Source organism: Erythrolamprus reginae, chromosome 9 (assembly GCF_031021105.1).
Source record: "Erythrolamprus reginae isolate rEryReg1 chromosome 9, rEryReg1.hap1, whole genome shotgun sequence".
Taxonomy (NCBI): Eukaryota; Metazoa; Chordata; class Lepidosauria; order Squamata; family Dipsadidae; genus Erythrolamprus; species Erythrolamprus reginae.
In genome coordinates, this window is record NC_091958.1 from 56,333,454 (window position 1) to 56,346,832 (window position 13,379).

The window sequence follows — 13,379 nt, forward strand, 5'->3', positions numbered from 1 at the left end:
ATCTCAAGCTGTAGACAACTTGGTGGTGCCCTTCCCTTTCATGACAATCAAGCTGCTTGTTTTTTTATTTTGTGGGTGGGTGAGTGGGTGGGTAGGATGGAGGGGAGAGGGGTTGGCTTGGAAAGAAAGTGGGCTCAGCCAGACGGAAAAACGGTGGCCGAGACTCATCTTGGCTTCCTTTTGAGCAGAGGTCCCCAAACTCAGCTGGCTGGAGAATTCTGGGAGTTGAAGTCCACAAGTCTTAAAAGTTGCCAAGTTTGGGGACTCAAAAGCAAGCCAAGATGGGTCTTGGCCAAAGAAGGATGCCAAGCGATGGTTTTTACAATGACGGCGAGGTTACAAGGGCCGAGGACTTGGGTCAGGGGTCCCTGAAGGGTGTTTTAACGAAGATGATGATGATTTTGCCTTCTCTGGTCAAGGGCCGTGGGCGCTTGGGGTCTCTCACTGCCAGAGGCATCTTGGTGGGGTGTGCTTCGTACTTTTCTTCTCTGCATGCGGCATGTGGTGATTCAGACTCTTTCTCCAGGCTTTGGAAAAAAGCTTGTAGTTCCACAGGTTTAGCCTTTCTTAGACAGCTGTGTGAAAATGAATAGCTTCCCCAATCCAGGTTCTCCTAAACCAGTGTTTCCCCACCTTGGCAACTTGAAGATATCTGGACTTCAACTCCCAACTTCAATTCTGGGAGTTGAAGTCCAGATATCTTCACGTTGCCAAGGTTGGGAAACACTGTCCTAAACCAAGGGTAGATAAAGCAGGCTCTTCTATGACTTGTGGACTCCAACTCCCAGAATTCCTCACCCAATCATGCTAGCTCAGGAATTCTGGGAGTTGAAGTCCACATGTCACAGAAGAGCCAACATTGCCTACCCCTCTCCTAAACTGATGGTTTTGTTACTTTACGTTACTTCACTGTTTTACTTACCGTATTTTTCGGAGTATAAGACGCACTGGAGTATAAGACGCACTTGAGTTTTGAAGGAAGAAAATAGGGAAAGAATCTGCTTACCGGGTATTCATCCAGCTAGCATCCTTAGTCTGGTCAATTTCAGCACATTATTTTATCTCCTAGTTAAGGCTTTAAAAAAACTTTATTCAGAGAGAGTAACAATGAAAGAGCTTGCAAGCCAATAAGAGCTGGGAACATCATTTGCACCTGGAAAGAAACATTCGGAGCAAGTAGAGCAATGGAAAAGTCCCTGCAAAGACTTAGGGCAGCGGTCCCCAAACTACGGCCCACAGGCCGGATGCGGCCCGCTGAGGTCTTTTAACCAGCCCGCGGCAGCACACGCCGATCGATATAATAAGAGGGAGAAATAGAGAGGGAAAGAGAAATGAAGAGGAGAGATAGAAAGGGAGAGAGAGAAAGGGAGAAATAGAGAGAGGGGGAGAGAGAAAGTGTGAGAGATACAAAGAGGGAGAGTTAGAAAGAGAGTGAGTGAGAGAAAGAGAGAAGAGAGAGAGAAAGAAAGAAAGAGAAAGAGGGAGAGAAAGAAAGAGAAAGAGGGAGAGAGAGAGAGGGAGAGAGAAAGGAAGAGGGAGAGATGGAAAGAGAGAGAGAGGGAAAGAGGAAAATAAGAAAATGATGGAGGGAAAGAATGAGGGAGAGGAAAATGAAACAAATGAGAGAAAAGGAAGAGGGAAGAGAGAAGTGGAGAGGAAGGAAGGAGGGAGGGAAGGAAGGAGAAATGGAGTTTGTTGATTTAAGTTTAAATTTACTTGTTAATGAAGTATAAATTACTTTATTACTTAATTATTAATTACTTAATTACTTATTACTTCTTCTTTAATTTAAGTATTGTATTTGTTCCCATTTTGTTTTTTACTTTAAATAAGGTATGTGCAGTGTGCATAGGGATTTGCTCATAGGTTTTTTTTATAGTCCGGCCCTCCAACAGTCTGAGGGACAGTGAACTTGCCCCCTGTGTAAAAAGTTTGGGGACCCCTGACTTAGGGCTTGGAAAATATTCTTCACAGAGAGTAACCATGAAAGAGCTTGCAAGCCGGTATGAGCTGGAAATATCATTAGTTAGGGCTGGAAGGAAATATTTGGAGGAAGTAAGACCAATGGGGGGGAAAACCTGCAAAGACTTAGGGCTTGGAAAACATTCTTCACAGAGAGTAACAATGAAAGAGCTTGCAAGCTGGTAAGAGCTGGGAACATTGTTAGCACCTGTTTAGGGCTGGAAAGAAACATTCGGAGCAAATAGAGAATGTAAAAAAAAATCAAAGACAGCGTTTGGAAAACATTCTTCGCAGAGAGAAATAGTGAAAAAACTTGCAAGATAAGAACTGAGAAGATCGTTAGCAGCGAGTTAGGGCTGAAAAAAAAAGCTACATTCAGAGTATAAGATGCACCCAAATTATCAGCCTCTTGCGTCTGATACACCGAAAAATACAGTAACATTTTATTATTTTACTTCTTCACTCTTTTTCATTTTATCATTTTATTTTATTAGTTTATTTTTGACCTTGCTGCCCGTCTTCCTTACAAGGTGACTCTGGGGTGGCTTGATAGAACTAAAGCCGTAAAGAAGTCCACGTTTTACCACCGACCACTACTTGAGACCTGGATTTGAGCTTCCAGTGTGATTTTTAAAATGCCCTTCTCCATTCTGGGGATGCAGAGCTCGAAATCAATTTGGTTTTAGCTCTTTTCTTTCTCTTCCACATTTAAAATCCAGGTTGACATTGGCACATAGATAAACCAAGGCTATGTATGACTATATTAAGAGATTCCCCCCCCCTAAATATTAAAGTGTAACCTCTGACTTGTGAAGCTTAGCACTGAATTATTTCCATTAAGTAGCTGCTCCGTAATGGGATCCGTGCCATATATTCAAAGCATAGATAATAGATTTGAGCTCGTTGCCTTAAATCTGCAAGAAAACCTAGTACAGATCATCCCATTGACCCCACTTTCTGGGGAAGTTTTTGATGATGTGATCCCTGTGCTTCAGCGAAAGAACACACTGTCACACAATTGTGGCTTTAAAAGGAGAGGAAAAAAAGGCACATTTGCAAGCTTTAAAAATCCAAATGCTCCATGCTTCCTGCTGAATTAAATGGGTTGGTTCCAATTTTTGGGTAAATGTGCTCATAAGTTGGACCAATGCTTCATGCTTTCAGATTCCTTCTAGGTTACTAATTTATATTTATAATTACATGATACTTTCTTGGGTTTTTCCCCCTCCCCATCCAAAGAGTCTGTGCAGTAGGGCAGGATAGAAATATAAGAAAGGAAAGCATATATATGTCAATGTTCAGAATATGTTGTGTAGATAAAAAGGAGGGCTGAAATTGTTCTGACTTTCAAGGATGGACTGTGTTTCCCTCTTGTTAAAATGCCCCTCCCTTCTCTCTTTCCTGTCTCTCAGGAGGTCCCAAGTAATTGAAAAATTTGAAGCATTGGATATTGAGAATCCTGAACACATGGAAACCAATGCTTCCTCCAGTCTCTCCAGCGAAACCCGGCAGGGCAGGAGCGAAAAAAGGGTTTTCCCTAGGAAACGGGTAAGTGGGCAGCGATTTATTTATTTATTTATCTATCTATCATCTATCTATCTATCTATCTATCTATCTATCTATCTATCTATCTATCTATCTATTTATTTATTTATTTCTCTTTTTTGTTCTCCTTTCCTTCCTTCCTTCCTTCCTTCCTTTCTCTTTCTTTCTTTTCCTTCTTTCCTTCCTTTTTCTTTTTCTTCTTTCTTTCTTCTCATTTTCTTCCTTTCTCTTTCTTCTTCCTTCCTCTTTCTTTCTTTCTTTCTTCTCCTTTCCTTCCTTCTCTTTCTCTTCCTTTCTTCTTTCTTTCTTTCCTTCTTTTTCTTTCTTTCTTTCTTTTTTCTTTCTTTCTTCTCCTTTCCTTCCTTCTCTTTCTCTTCTTTCTTTCTCTCTTTCTTTCTCTTTCTTTCTTCTCCTTTCCTTCCTTCTCTTTCTCTTCTTTCTTTCTCTCTCTTTCTTTCTCTTTCTTTCTTCTCATTTCCTTCCTTTCTCTTTCTTCTTCCTTCCTCTTTCTTTCTTTCTTTCTTTCTTTTCTTTCTTTCTTTTTTTCTTTCTTCTCCTTTCCTTCCTTCTCTTTCTCTTCCTTCCTTCTTTCTTTCTTTCCTTCTTTTTCTTTCTTTCTTTGTTTTTTCTTTCTTTCTTCTCCTTTCCTTCCTTCTCTTTCTCTTCTTTCTTTCTCTCTCTCTTTCTTTCTCTTTCTTTCTTCTCATTTCCTTCCTTTCTCTTTCTTCTTCTTCCTTCCTCTTTCTTTCTTTCTTTCTTTCTTTTTCTTTCTTTTTTTCTTTCTTCTCCTGTCCTTCCTTCTCTTTCTCTTCCTTCCTTCTTTCTTTCTTTTATATGCCACCCCTCTCCAAGGACTTGGGGAGGCTTACAACATATAAAAACAATAATTACAATAGCTAAATCCAATTAAATTAAAATTAAACAATCTAAAATCCCCAGCTGTGCTAAAAATCAGTCATACCCATTCAAACAACAAGCATTCAAACACTCATCAGCCAGGGGGGCTAAGATCTGATCACCCCAAGCTTGGCCACATAAGTGAGTATTAAGACTCTTGCAAAAGGCAAGGAGGGTGGGAGCAATACAAATCTCCTGGGGGGAGCTGATTTCCAGATAGCCGGGCCCCCCACAGAGAAGGCCCTTCCCCTAGGCCTTGCCAAGCGACATTGTCTAGTTGATGGCACCTGGAGAAGGCTGACTCTGTGGGACCTGACCAATCGCTGGGATATATGAGGCAGAAGACAGCCCTGAAGATAATCTGGTCCTATGCCATGTAGGGCTTTATAGGTCATAACCAACACTTTGAATTGAGTCCGGAAATCCATCGGCAGCCGATACTGTCCGTGGAGTGTTGGAGAAGTATGGGCTTCCCTTGGAAGGCCCATGACCGCTCACGTGGCTGCATTCTGCACGATTTGTAGTTTCAAAGGTCGCCCCGTGTAGATCTTCTTGGTATGAAGGGTGAGATTTATAGTGTTTCTCAACCTTTGCAACTTGAAGAGGCACGGACTTCAAATTCCAATATTCCCCAGCCAGTAGGACAAGGGCCGTGACAATTCCCACGAATTCCTTGGAGAATAAGAGGGTGACTCCAATCTCCTCGAAGGAGGAGAGAGCAGAGAGGGTTCCCTCCAGCTTCTCTTCGTTATTAAGCCAAATGGCAGCTCTGGATCCGATGACCATGAAACCTTCATACTTCCTGCAGGATTTGCTGGCTGAAACATCGAGTGCGACCATCGCGGACGTGTCCAGTTCTACTATGTCTCCACACCGGAGGGCAAAATCGCTGGACAGAAGGTCGACAGAATCCTCCATGACTGTAAGTTCAACAATTTTCCTTCGAGACTCATCTTTGAAGGAAAGTTGCGTTCAAAGAAGGGAGCTGAATTCTTCAAGGGGGAAAAAAAGGATTTCTTTTCTACCGTATATCATATTTATTATTTATTTATTTATTTATTAGATTTGTATGCCACCCCTCTCCGCAGACTCGGGGCGGCTAACAGCAGTAAAAAAGATAATATAACAAATCTAATATTAAAAGTAATTTTAAAAACCCCAATTTAAGAAGCCAATCATACATACAGACATACCATGCATAAATTTTATAAGCCTAGGGGGAAAGGAATATCTCAGTTCCCCCATGCCTGACGACAGAGGTGGGTTTTAAGGAGCTTACGAAAGGCAAGGAGGTTGGAGGCAACTCTGATATCTGGGGGGAGTTGGTTCCAGAGGGTCGGGGCCGCCACAGAGAAGTCTCTTCCCCTGGGTCCTGCCAAACGACATTGTTTAGTCGACGGGACCCGACCAAACATATTGTCGACTAAACGATATGTAAGATTAAGTTTAGATGAGAGCAAGAAGGCTAAATTCTCTTCTGTCCTTTGTAGCCGGATTTGCTGAACTTCAAAAAGGGGTGGCTGACGAAACAGGATGAAGATGGCCAGGTAAGTTTTGGGGTGCTGTTTTCCTGGGTAAACCACGGTAGATGGGGTTGCCCCTTGAAATTAGTAAACTTTGAAAACGGATCTAAATTCTCTCAGCATAATGTTGTCAGAATTCAGTATAATGATCACATCCACCCACCTACCCTCCTACTTCTCTACGAAACCAGTTTTGCCATCTTAGGAAAGAAAAATGTCTATAAAATGCCTTGTTGTTTTTGTAGTGGAAGAAGCACTGGTTTGTGCTGACGGATCAGAGCCTGAGATACTACCGGGATTCAGTAGCAGAGGAGGTAGGTGGGGGCCAATATCCAAACCTTGGTGGACCCTTTCTGATGTCCACACCATCGGTGTTTCTTTCTCTCCCACAACCTCCTTTGAGAGTCCAGTGTGAAGTTAACAAATATAAAGAGTAATTCCCTGATGGAAATGTTCAATGGAAATATGGGGATTTAAGATTATTTATACTAATCAAGACTATTATCTCTTAAAGAAAAAAAAAAGTATTCAATTATTGTTTAAGATAGGCAACAGAGTGTGTTCATACCTAGAACCGTAGACTCGGGGCGGCTCACAGCATACAATAAGACAATTCACAACAAATCTAATAAATTTAAAAAAGATTAAAAAACTCCATTATTAAACCAGTGATACACACAGTCACACCATACATAAATGATATAGGCCCGGGGGAGGGAGGGGGAATGCCTCAATTCCCCCATGCCTGATGGCAGAGGTGAGTTTTAAGGAGTTTACGGAAGGCAAGGGGGGTGGGGGCAGTTCTAATCTCCGGCGGGAGCTGGTTCCAGAGGGTCGGGGCCGCCACAGAGAAGGCTCTTCCCCTGGGACCCGCCAGACAACATTGTTTAGTCGACGGGACCCGGAGAAGACCCACTCTGTGGAACCTGATCGGTCGCTGGGATTCGTGCGGCAGAAGGCGGTCCAAGAGATATTCTGGTCCGATGCCATGAAGGGCTTTATAGGTCATAACCAACACTTTGAATTGTGACCGGAAATTGATCGGCAACCAATGCAGACTGCGGAGTGTTGGAGTGACATGGGCATATTTGGGAAAGCCCATGATTGCTCTCGCAGCTGCATTATACAGATTTGCCTCACTTTCGACCAATTTTTCTTTTTAAACGTTTTATGTTTTGTATTTTTTGTTGTATGTGTATATGTATTTAAATAAAATTTATTTTAAAAAAGAGAGAGAGGCTCCAGTTTGATTCTTCAGGCAGAGAGGTTTCCATCTTACATTTTAGACAGCACTGTATCAAGAAATAAGCTATTATAACTTTTTTCACCATTGACCCACATGCTGTCCTCTAACTCATTTCTTATCTCTTTCTCAGGCAGCCGATCTGGATGGGGAAATTGACTTGTCGACGTGTTTCGATGTCACGGAATACTCCGTCCAGCGAAACTATGGTTTCCAGATCCATGTAAGACATGATCAGAACATACATAAAAATGGTAGACATCTTCTAAATAAGGACCTTGAGCCCATCCCTTGTTCAAAGAAACATAGAAACATGGAAGATTGACGGCAGAAAAAGACCTCATGGTCCATCTAGTCTGCCCTTATATTACTTCCTGTATTTTATTTTAGGATGGATCTATGTTTACCCCAGGCATGTTTCAATTCAGTTCCTGTGGATCGACCAACCACGGGATGGTAAACCGAAGGAATATAGATGATGAGATAGGTGGCTGTATAAGTCTTGCAAATTAATTAATGGGGCAGAGTTTGTTTTCTTGCAGTTGTTGTTATGCGACCCAATTTATAGATGAGTAAGTTCCTCAGGCAGTGAGGGTCCCATCGCTTTCACAAGTTCTCCTAGGGTTCAGAGGGAAAATCGGGCCCAAACTTTTACCGCCACCAATGGCCCATCTGGAGAACCATTTAATACAGAGACTACTATTATCTGAAGTTAGATAATAATAGATAAATTAGTGAAGATTGGACTTAATCCCTGGATAGTTCAGTGGATTTGCAGCTGGCTGAAGCATAGACATCAAAGAGTCATTGTTAATGGCGAGTATTCTGAGCAGAGACAGGTTACAAGCGGTGTGCCACAAGGGTCTGTTCTGGGTCCTATTCTTTTTAATATGTTTGTGAGTGACATAGGGGAAGGTTTGGTAGGGAAGGTTTGCCTATTTGCCGATGACTCTAAAGTGTGCAATAGGGTTGATATTCCTGAAGGGGTCTGTAATATGGTAAATGATTTAGCTTTACTAGATAAGTGGTGAAAGCAATGGAAACTGCAGTTTATTGTTTCCAAATGTAAAATAATGCACCTGGGGAAAAGGAATCCTCAATCTGAGTATTGTATTGGCAGTTCTGTGTTAGCAAAAACTTCAGAAGAGAAGGATTTAGGGGTAGTGATTTCTGACAGTCTCCAAATGGGTGAGCAGTGTGGTCGGGCGGTAGGAAAAGCAAGTAGGATGCTTGGCTGCATAGCTAGAGGTATAACAAGCAGGAAGAGGGAGATTGTGATCCCCTTATATAGAGCGCTGGTGAGACCACATTTGGAATACTGTGTTCAGTTCTGGAGACCTCACCTACAAAAAGATATTGACAAAATTGAACGGGTCCAAAGACGGGCTACAAGAATGGTGGAAGGTCTTAAGCATAAAACTTCATGAACTCCATCTGTATAGTCTGGAGGACGGAAGGAAAAGGGGGGACATGATCGAAACATTTAAATATGTTAAAGGGTTAAATAAGGTTCAGGAGGGAAGTGTTTTTAATAGGAAAGTGAACCCAAGAACAAGGGGACACAATCTGAAGTTAGTTGGGGGAAAGATCAAAAGCAACATGAGAAAATATTTTTTGACTGAAAGAGTAGTAGATGCTTGGAACAAACTTCCAGCAGACGTGGTTGGTAAATCCACAGTAATTGAATTTTAAACATGCCTGGGATAAACATAGATCCATTGTAAAATAAAATACAGGAAGTAGTATAAGGGCAGACTAGATGGACCAGGAGGTCTTTTTCTGCCGTCAGTCTTCTAGGTTTCTATGAAGTTGGAAAGCAGAAACAGAAAATAGCTCATTCTTTCTGTTACTTTATCTGAAAACTCACTTCGAAGCTACCTTAGAAAGGTGGAGAGACCCAGCAGGAGGTCTGTAGAAATTTCCTCCTAGAAATATCTCTCCTAGAGAGGCGAAACCATCACTTCTTTCTCTCTTTTCCTAGACTAAAGAAGGCAAATTCATCCTTTCTGCTATGACGTCTGGAATCCGACGGAATTGGATCCAAACCATTATGAAACACGTTCGTCCCACAGTCGCTCCAGACGTGACCAGGTAAAAAACACACGCATGAGAAATAAGAAAGTTTGGTCTTCTTCCCCGACTGTCTTCATCACACTTCTCCACAAATCCATTTACTTCTGATTCCTCTTTCCTCCACGTTCTGAAAACTACGTTCTGGGGGTGGTTTTTCTGAGAGTTTGGTTTTTGCACCATTTAGCAAGGGCAGCTTGATGCCTCGTTGACCGATTACGCTTCCCACCTCTTATTACACACGTGGAGTGATAGGACAAGTTAAGGCAGAGTCATTAAAAGGAACCTCAGTTTGAACACTTGTTTAGTTTCTGTTCTGTCGGGCTCTCTGGTAGAATCCTCCCAAAAATTCACAGGTACAAATTTCAGACACACACACGTTTGAAAATTCAAAACAATGTTCTTTATAATGAAAATTCACTTAAACCAAGCCCTCTTTTGGTATAGCAAAGAGCCCTCGTCTCCAAACAAACTGGTAATTTGTACAAGTCCCTTATCAGTCCTGTGATACTTAGCTTGCAGCTGTGAGGCAATTCACAGTCCTTCTTCTTTCACAAAGTGAAACACACTTTGCTCTGGTTTAGGTTCAAAGCAGGGAAAAATCAGCACACAAAAAGTCAAAGTCAGGAAAGCAGGCACGAAACACAACGATCAGATAATCCTCCACAATGGCCAAACTCACAGGCTGCTCTTTATAGCAGCCTCACTAATGACCACAGCCCCACCCAACCACAGGTGGCCTCATTTTCTTTGATAATAATCTCTCAGTTGTTGCTGCCTATGCATCGCTCTCCGCATGCGTGGCTGTATCATTAACTCTTGTTCTGAATCCAAGGAGGAGCTAGAGAATTGATCTCCTTCTGAGCTGTCTGCCCCACTCTCCTCCTCCCTGTCACTCATGTCTTCTTGGTCAGAGGAGCCTTCATCAGCAGATTCCACCGGGGGCAAAACAGGCCTGCAGCATGTGGATGTCTCCCCCACATCCACAGTCCTTGGGGCAGGAGCTGGGCCAGAGCTAACCACAACAAGTTATAGAGCTCAGGGCACCATATCAACCTAGTTACTTTTCACATAAGTGAACTTTAGCACACCGAATATAAATGTAATTAACCACACTTCAGCCGGTTTTAAAATCAGGGTGGTTGTTGCGTAAATGTTAATTTACAGTAACAATAGTGTGCATCATCTTAGAACATAAGAACGTAAGAAGAGCCCTGCTGAATCAGGCCAAAGCCCATTGAGTCCAGCATTCTGTGTCCACACAGTGGTCCACCAATTGTCCAGGGGGATCTTGAGTAGAAAGAGAAGGCAAAACCCTCTCTTACCCTTGACCCCCAACAAATGGTACTTAAGGGAATCCTGCCTGCCTCAACCAACATGGAGGCAGCACATGGACATCCGACATTGTTTGGTTGACAGGACCCTAAGGAGGCCAACTCTGTGGGACCTCACCGGTCACTGGGATTCGTGCGGTAGAAGGCGGCCTCAGAGATAGTCTGGTCTTATGCCATGAAGGGCTTTATAGGTCATAACCAACAAGATGTATATGGAGGCTGAGGAATTCTGGGAGCTGAGGTCCACCATCTTCAAGTAGGGGAGCTGGGGAATTCTGGGGGTTCCCATGTCTTGTCAAAATTAAGAAGCAGTCTGCATTGGTTGCCGATCAGTTTCCGGTCACAATTCAAAGTGTTGGTCATGACCTATAAAGCCCTTCATGGCATCGGGGCAGAATATCTGCGAGACTGCTTTCTGCCGCACGAATCCCAGTGACCAGTAAGGTCCCATAGAGTTGGTCTTCTCTGGGTCCCGTTGACTAAACAATGTCATCTGGCGGGACCCAGGGGAAGAGCCTTCTCTGTGGCGTCCCCAACCCTCTGGAACCAGCTCCCCCCGGAGATTAGAATTTCCCCCACCCTCTTGTCTTTCGTAAACATCTTAAAGCCCACCTCTACCACCAGGCATGGGGGAACTGAGATATCTCCCCCCGGGCCTATACAGTTTATGCATGGTATGCTTGTGTGTTTTTTTTCTTTTTAATAAGGGGTTTTTAGTGACTTTTAAATTATTAGATTTGTTGTACATTGTTTTATTGTTTATATTGTGCTATTATTGTTGTGAGCCGCCCCGAGTCTACGGAGAGGGGCGGCATACAAATATTAATAATAATAATAATAATAATAATAATAATAATAATAATAATAGTAGTAGTAGTAGTAGTAGTAATAATAATAATAATAATAATAATAATAATAATAATAATAATGTGGTGAGTGAAGGGATGCAGCCAGCTCAGGCCAGAATTGCTCTTCCCCCCTCCTCTGTCCATCCTCCATCCCGTCTTTCCACGCTTCTGCCCCCTCCCCTCCTCCCGGTCTCTCTTGCCTCACTGCTTCATATGTTTAATTTCCACGCACTCGCAGGAAAAGCTTCTCTTTGAAGTTATCCGTGCTGAAGCCCAGGTTGGAAAACTCTGTCCTCTCCTGTATTAACGTTTTGTGGTTTGTATACCTCGTGGTTCACTGCATGTCCCTCTTCTTTTGATGCCCTTGTCTGGGTTAGAACCTCTTGCTTATTTTGCTCCGACAAATGAGGGAGGGAGGGAAAGTGAGGATGGTGGGATATCGTTGCATTCGCTGGCTGGGGAATTCTGGGAGTTGAAGTCCAGATCTCTTCAAGTTGCCAAGGTTGGGAAACACTGTTGTAGCCACTCTCCTTTCCTTCCACTGCTAATTGGAAGCCTGGGAAGAAATGTACGAGGGTCGCCCAGAAAGTAATGCACCCCATTTTTTTTCTCCAACAATTATTTATTGAACACAATGAAACTTACACAGAAGAAAGAAGCATGTTTCTTCAACACTCCCTATTTTTTCCACGTAATCTCCATCCCATTATATGGCCTTCCTCCAGCGAGACACGAGGGCGTGTATGCCCTGTCGGTACCCCTCCTTGTTCTGCTCACGAAGCCATTTCTGCACTGGGCAAATCCCCTCTTCGTCATCCTCAAAATGTCTTCCGCGACTAACCGTACTTCTGTCAATTGCAGATGCTCCCTGAACTGTATACAAACGTTGGTGAATGTTCCCAACAGTTTCTTTCTCCGCGGTGAGAAATTCAATGACGACACGCTGCTTGTAACGTACGTCACTTACAGACGCCGTTTTGAAACACGGCTGCAGCTACGCAATCTGTCTGAAGAAACGCAAAATTTACACACGCACTCCTGACAATTCAAATAATGTATATCTGAAGTTTCGCATTTGCACCATTACTGTAGGCTGAGAAAAAAAATGTGGTGCATTACTTTCTGGGCGACCCTCATACTAAATACTACCATATACTTCTATTATTAGCAACTGAAGTCAGCTATACCGAGAGGACTTTCCATTCTTCTGTGGGATATAATAGAAAATGGAAAATTCTTTGCCCTGGTCTCAAACGAAGGTCTTCTTGGGAAAACTGGCCTTTTCTTGACCTAATCATCAACAAAGAGAAAAGAAAAAGGAAAGGAAAACCATGTCATGAATGTCTTCATTGTAATGCTGGTGAATAATGATGCGGATGAAGCTCAGAACAGCTTTGTTATGAGCACAAATCTCGCTCTTTTCAGGAGAAGCGGAGGAGAAAATAGTTAAGGAACATTTGCGAGGGGACGTGAAAAAGGAGGGAGGCCAACACAAGCTAAAATAGTTGTGTCCGTCCCAAAAAGCAGAAACGGGTTTCCAAACACACAACAAACCTTTGTTTTAGCTTTTGCGGATCTGTTTCTGCCCATTCGCAGATAAGTCTCTGTTTGATGTCCGTTCTGAACTTAAGCATCATTACTCCAAACATCAGGTCGCTTTGCAAAGTTGCCTTAAGCTGAATGCAAAGGTGAAATTTATTTTTTAATTCGATTTGCATGCCGCCCTTCTCCGAGGACCCGGGGCGGCTCACAGCGTATAATAGGACAATACAACACAAAGGCAAATCTAATTAAATTTAAAATTACAGTCTAAAAATGCCAATATTTAAAAACAATCATGCCATGGGTGTGACCGAGGCTTGATCTGGTTGGAATGTGCACAGTTTGCATCTAGCAGAACTGGGAGAAGAACAGGAACAATTCATTATCTTAAGCATAAAACGTATCAGGAAAGACT

General features: G+C 42.7%; 1 protein-coding gene across 4 annotated transcripts in view; it reads left to right on the forward strand.

Moving 5' to 3' along the window:
• The window catches only part of MPRIP (myosin phosphatase Rho interacting protein), a 110,954-nt gene that overhangs the window by 64,819 nt on the left and 32,756 nt on the right, over nucleotides 1-13,379 (forward strand). For all 4 annotated transcript variants that reach the window (XM_070761403.1, XM_070761401.1, XM_070761404.1 and 1 more), the window contains exons 8-13: nucleotides 3,375-3,510; nucleotides 5,213-5,326; nucleotides 5,895-5,951; nucleotides 6,173-6,241; nucleotides 7,304-7,393; nucleotides 9,152-9,261. In XM_070761403.1, the coding sequence (XP_070617504.1) occupies nucleotides 3,375-3,510; nucleotides 5,213-5,326; nucleotides 5,895-5,951; nucleotides 6,173-6,241; nucleotides 7,304-7,393; nucleotides 9,152-9,261 (576 nt within the window). The remainder of the gene's footprint in view (nucleotides 1-3,374; nucleotides 3,511-5,212; nucleotides 5,327-5,894; nucleotides 5,952-6,172; nucleotides 6,242-7,303; nucleotides 7,394-9,151; nucleotides 9,262-13,379) is intronic.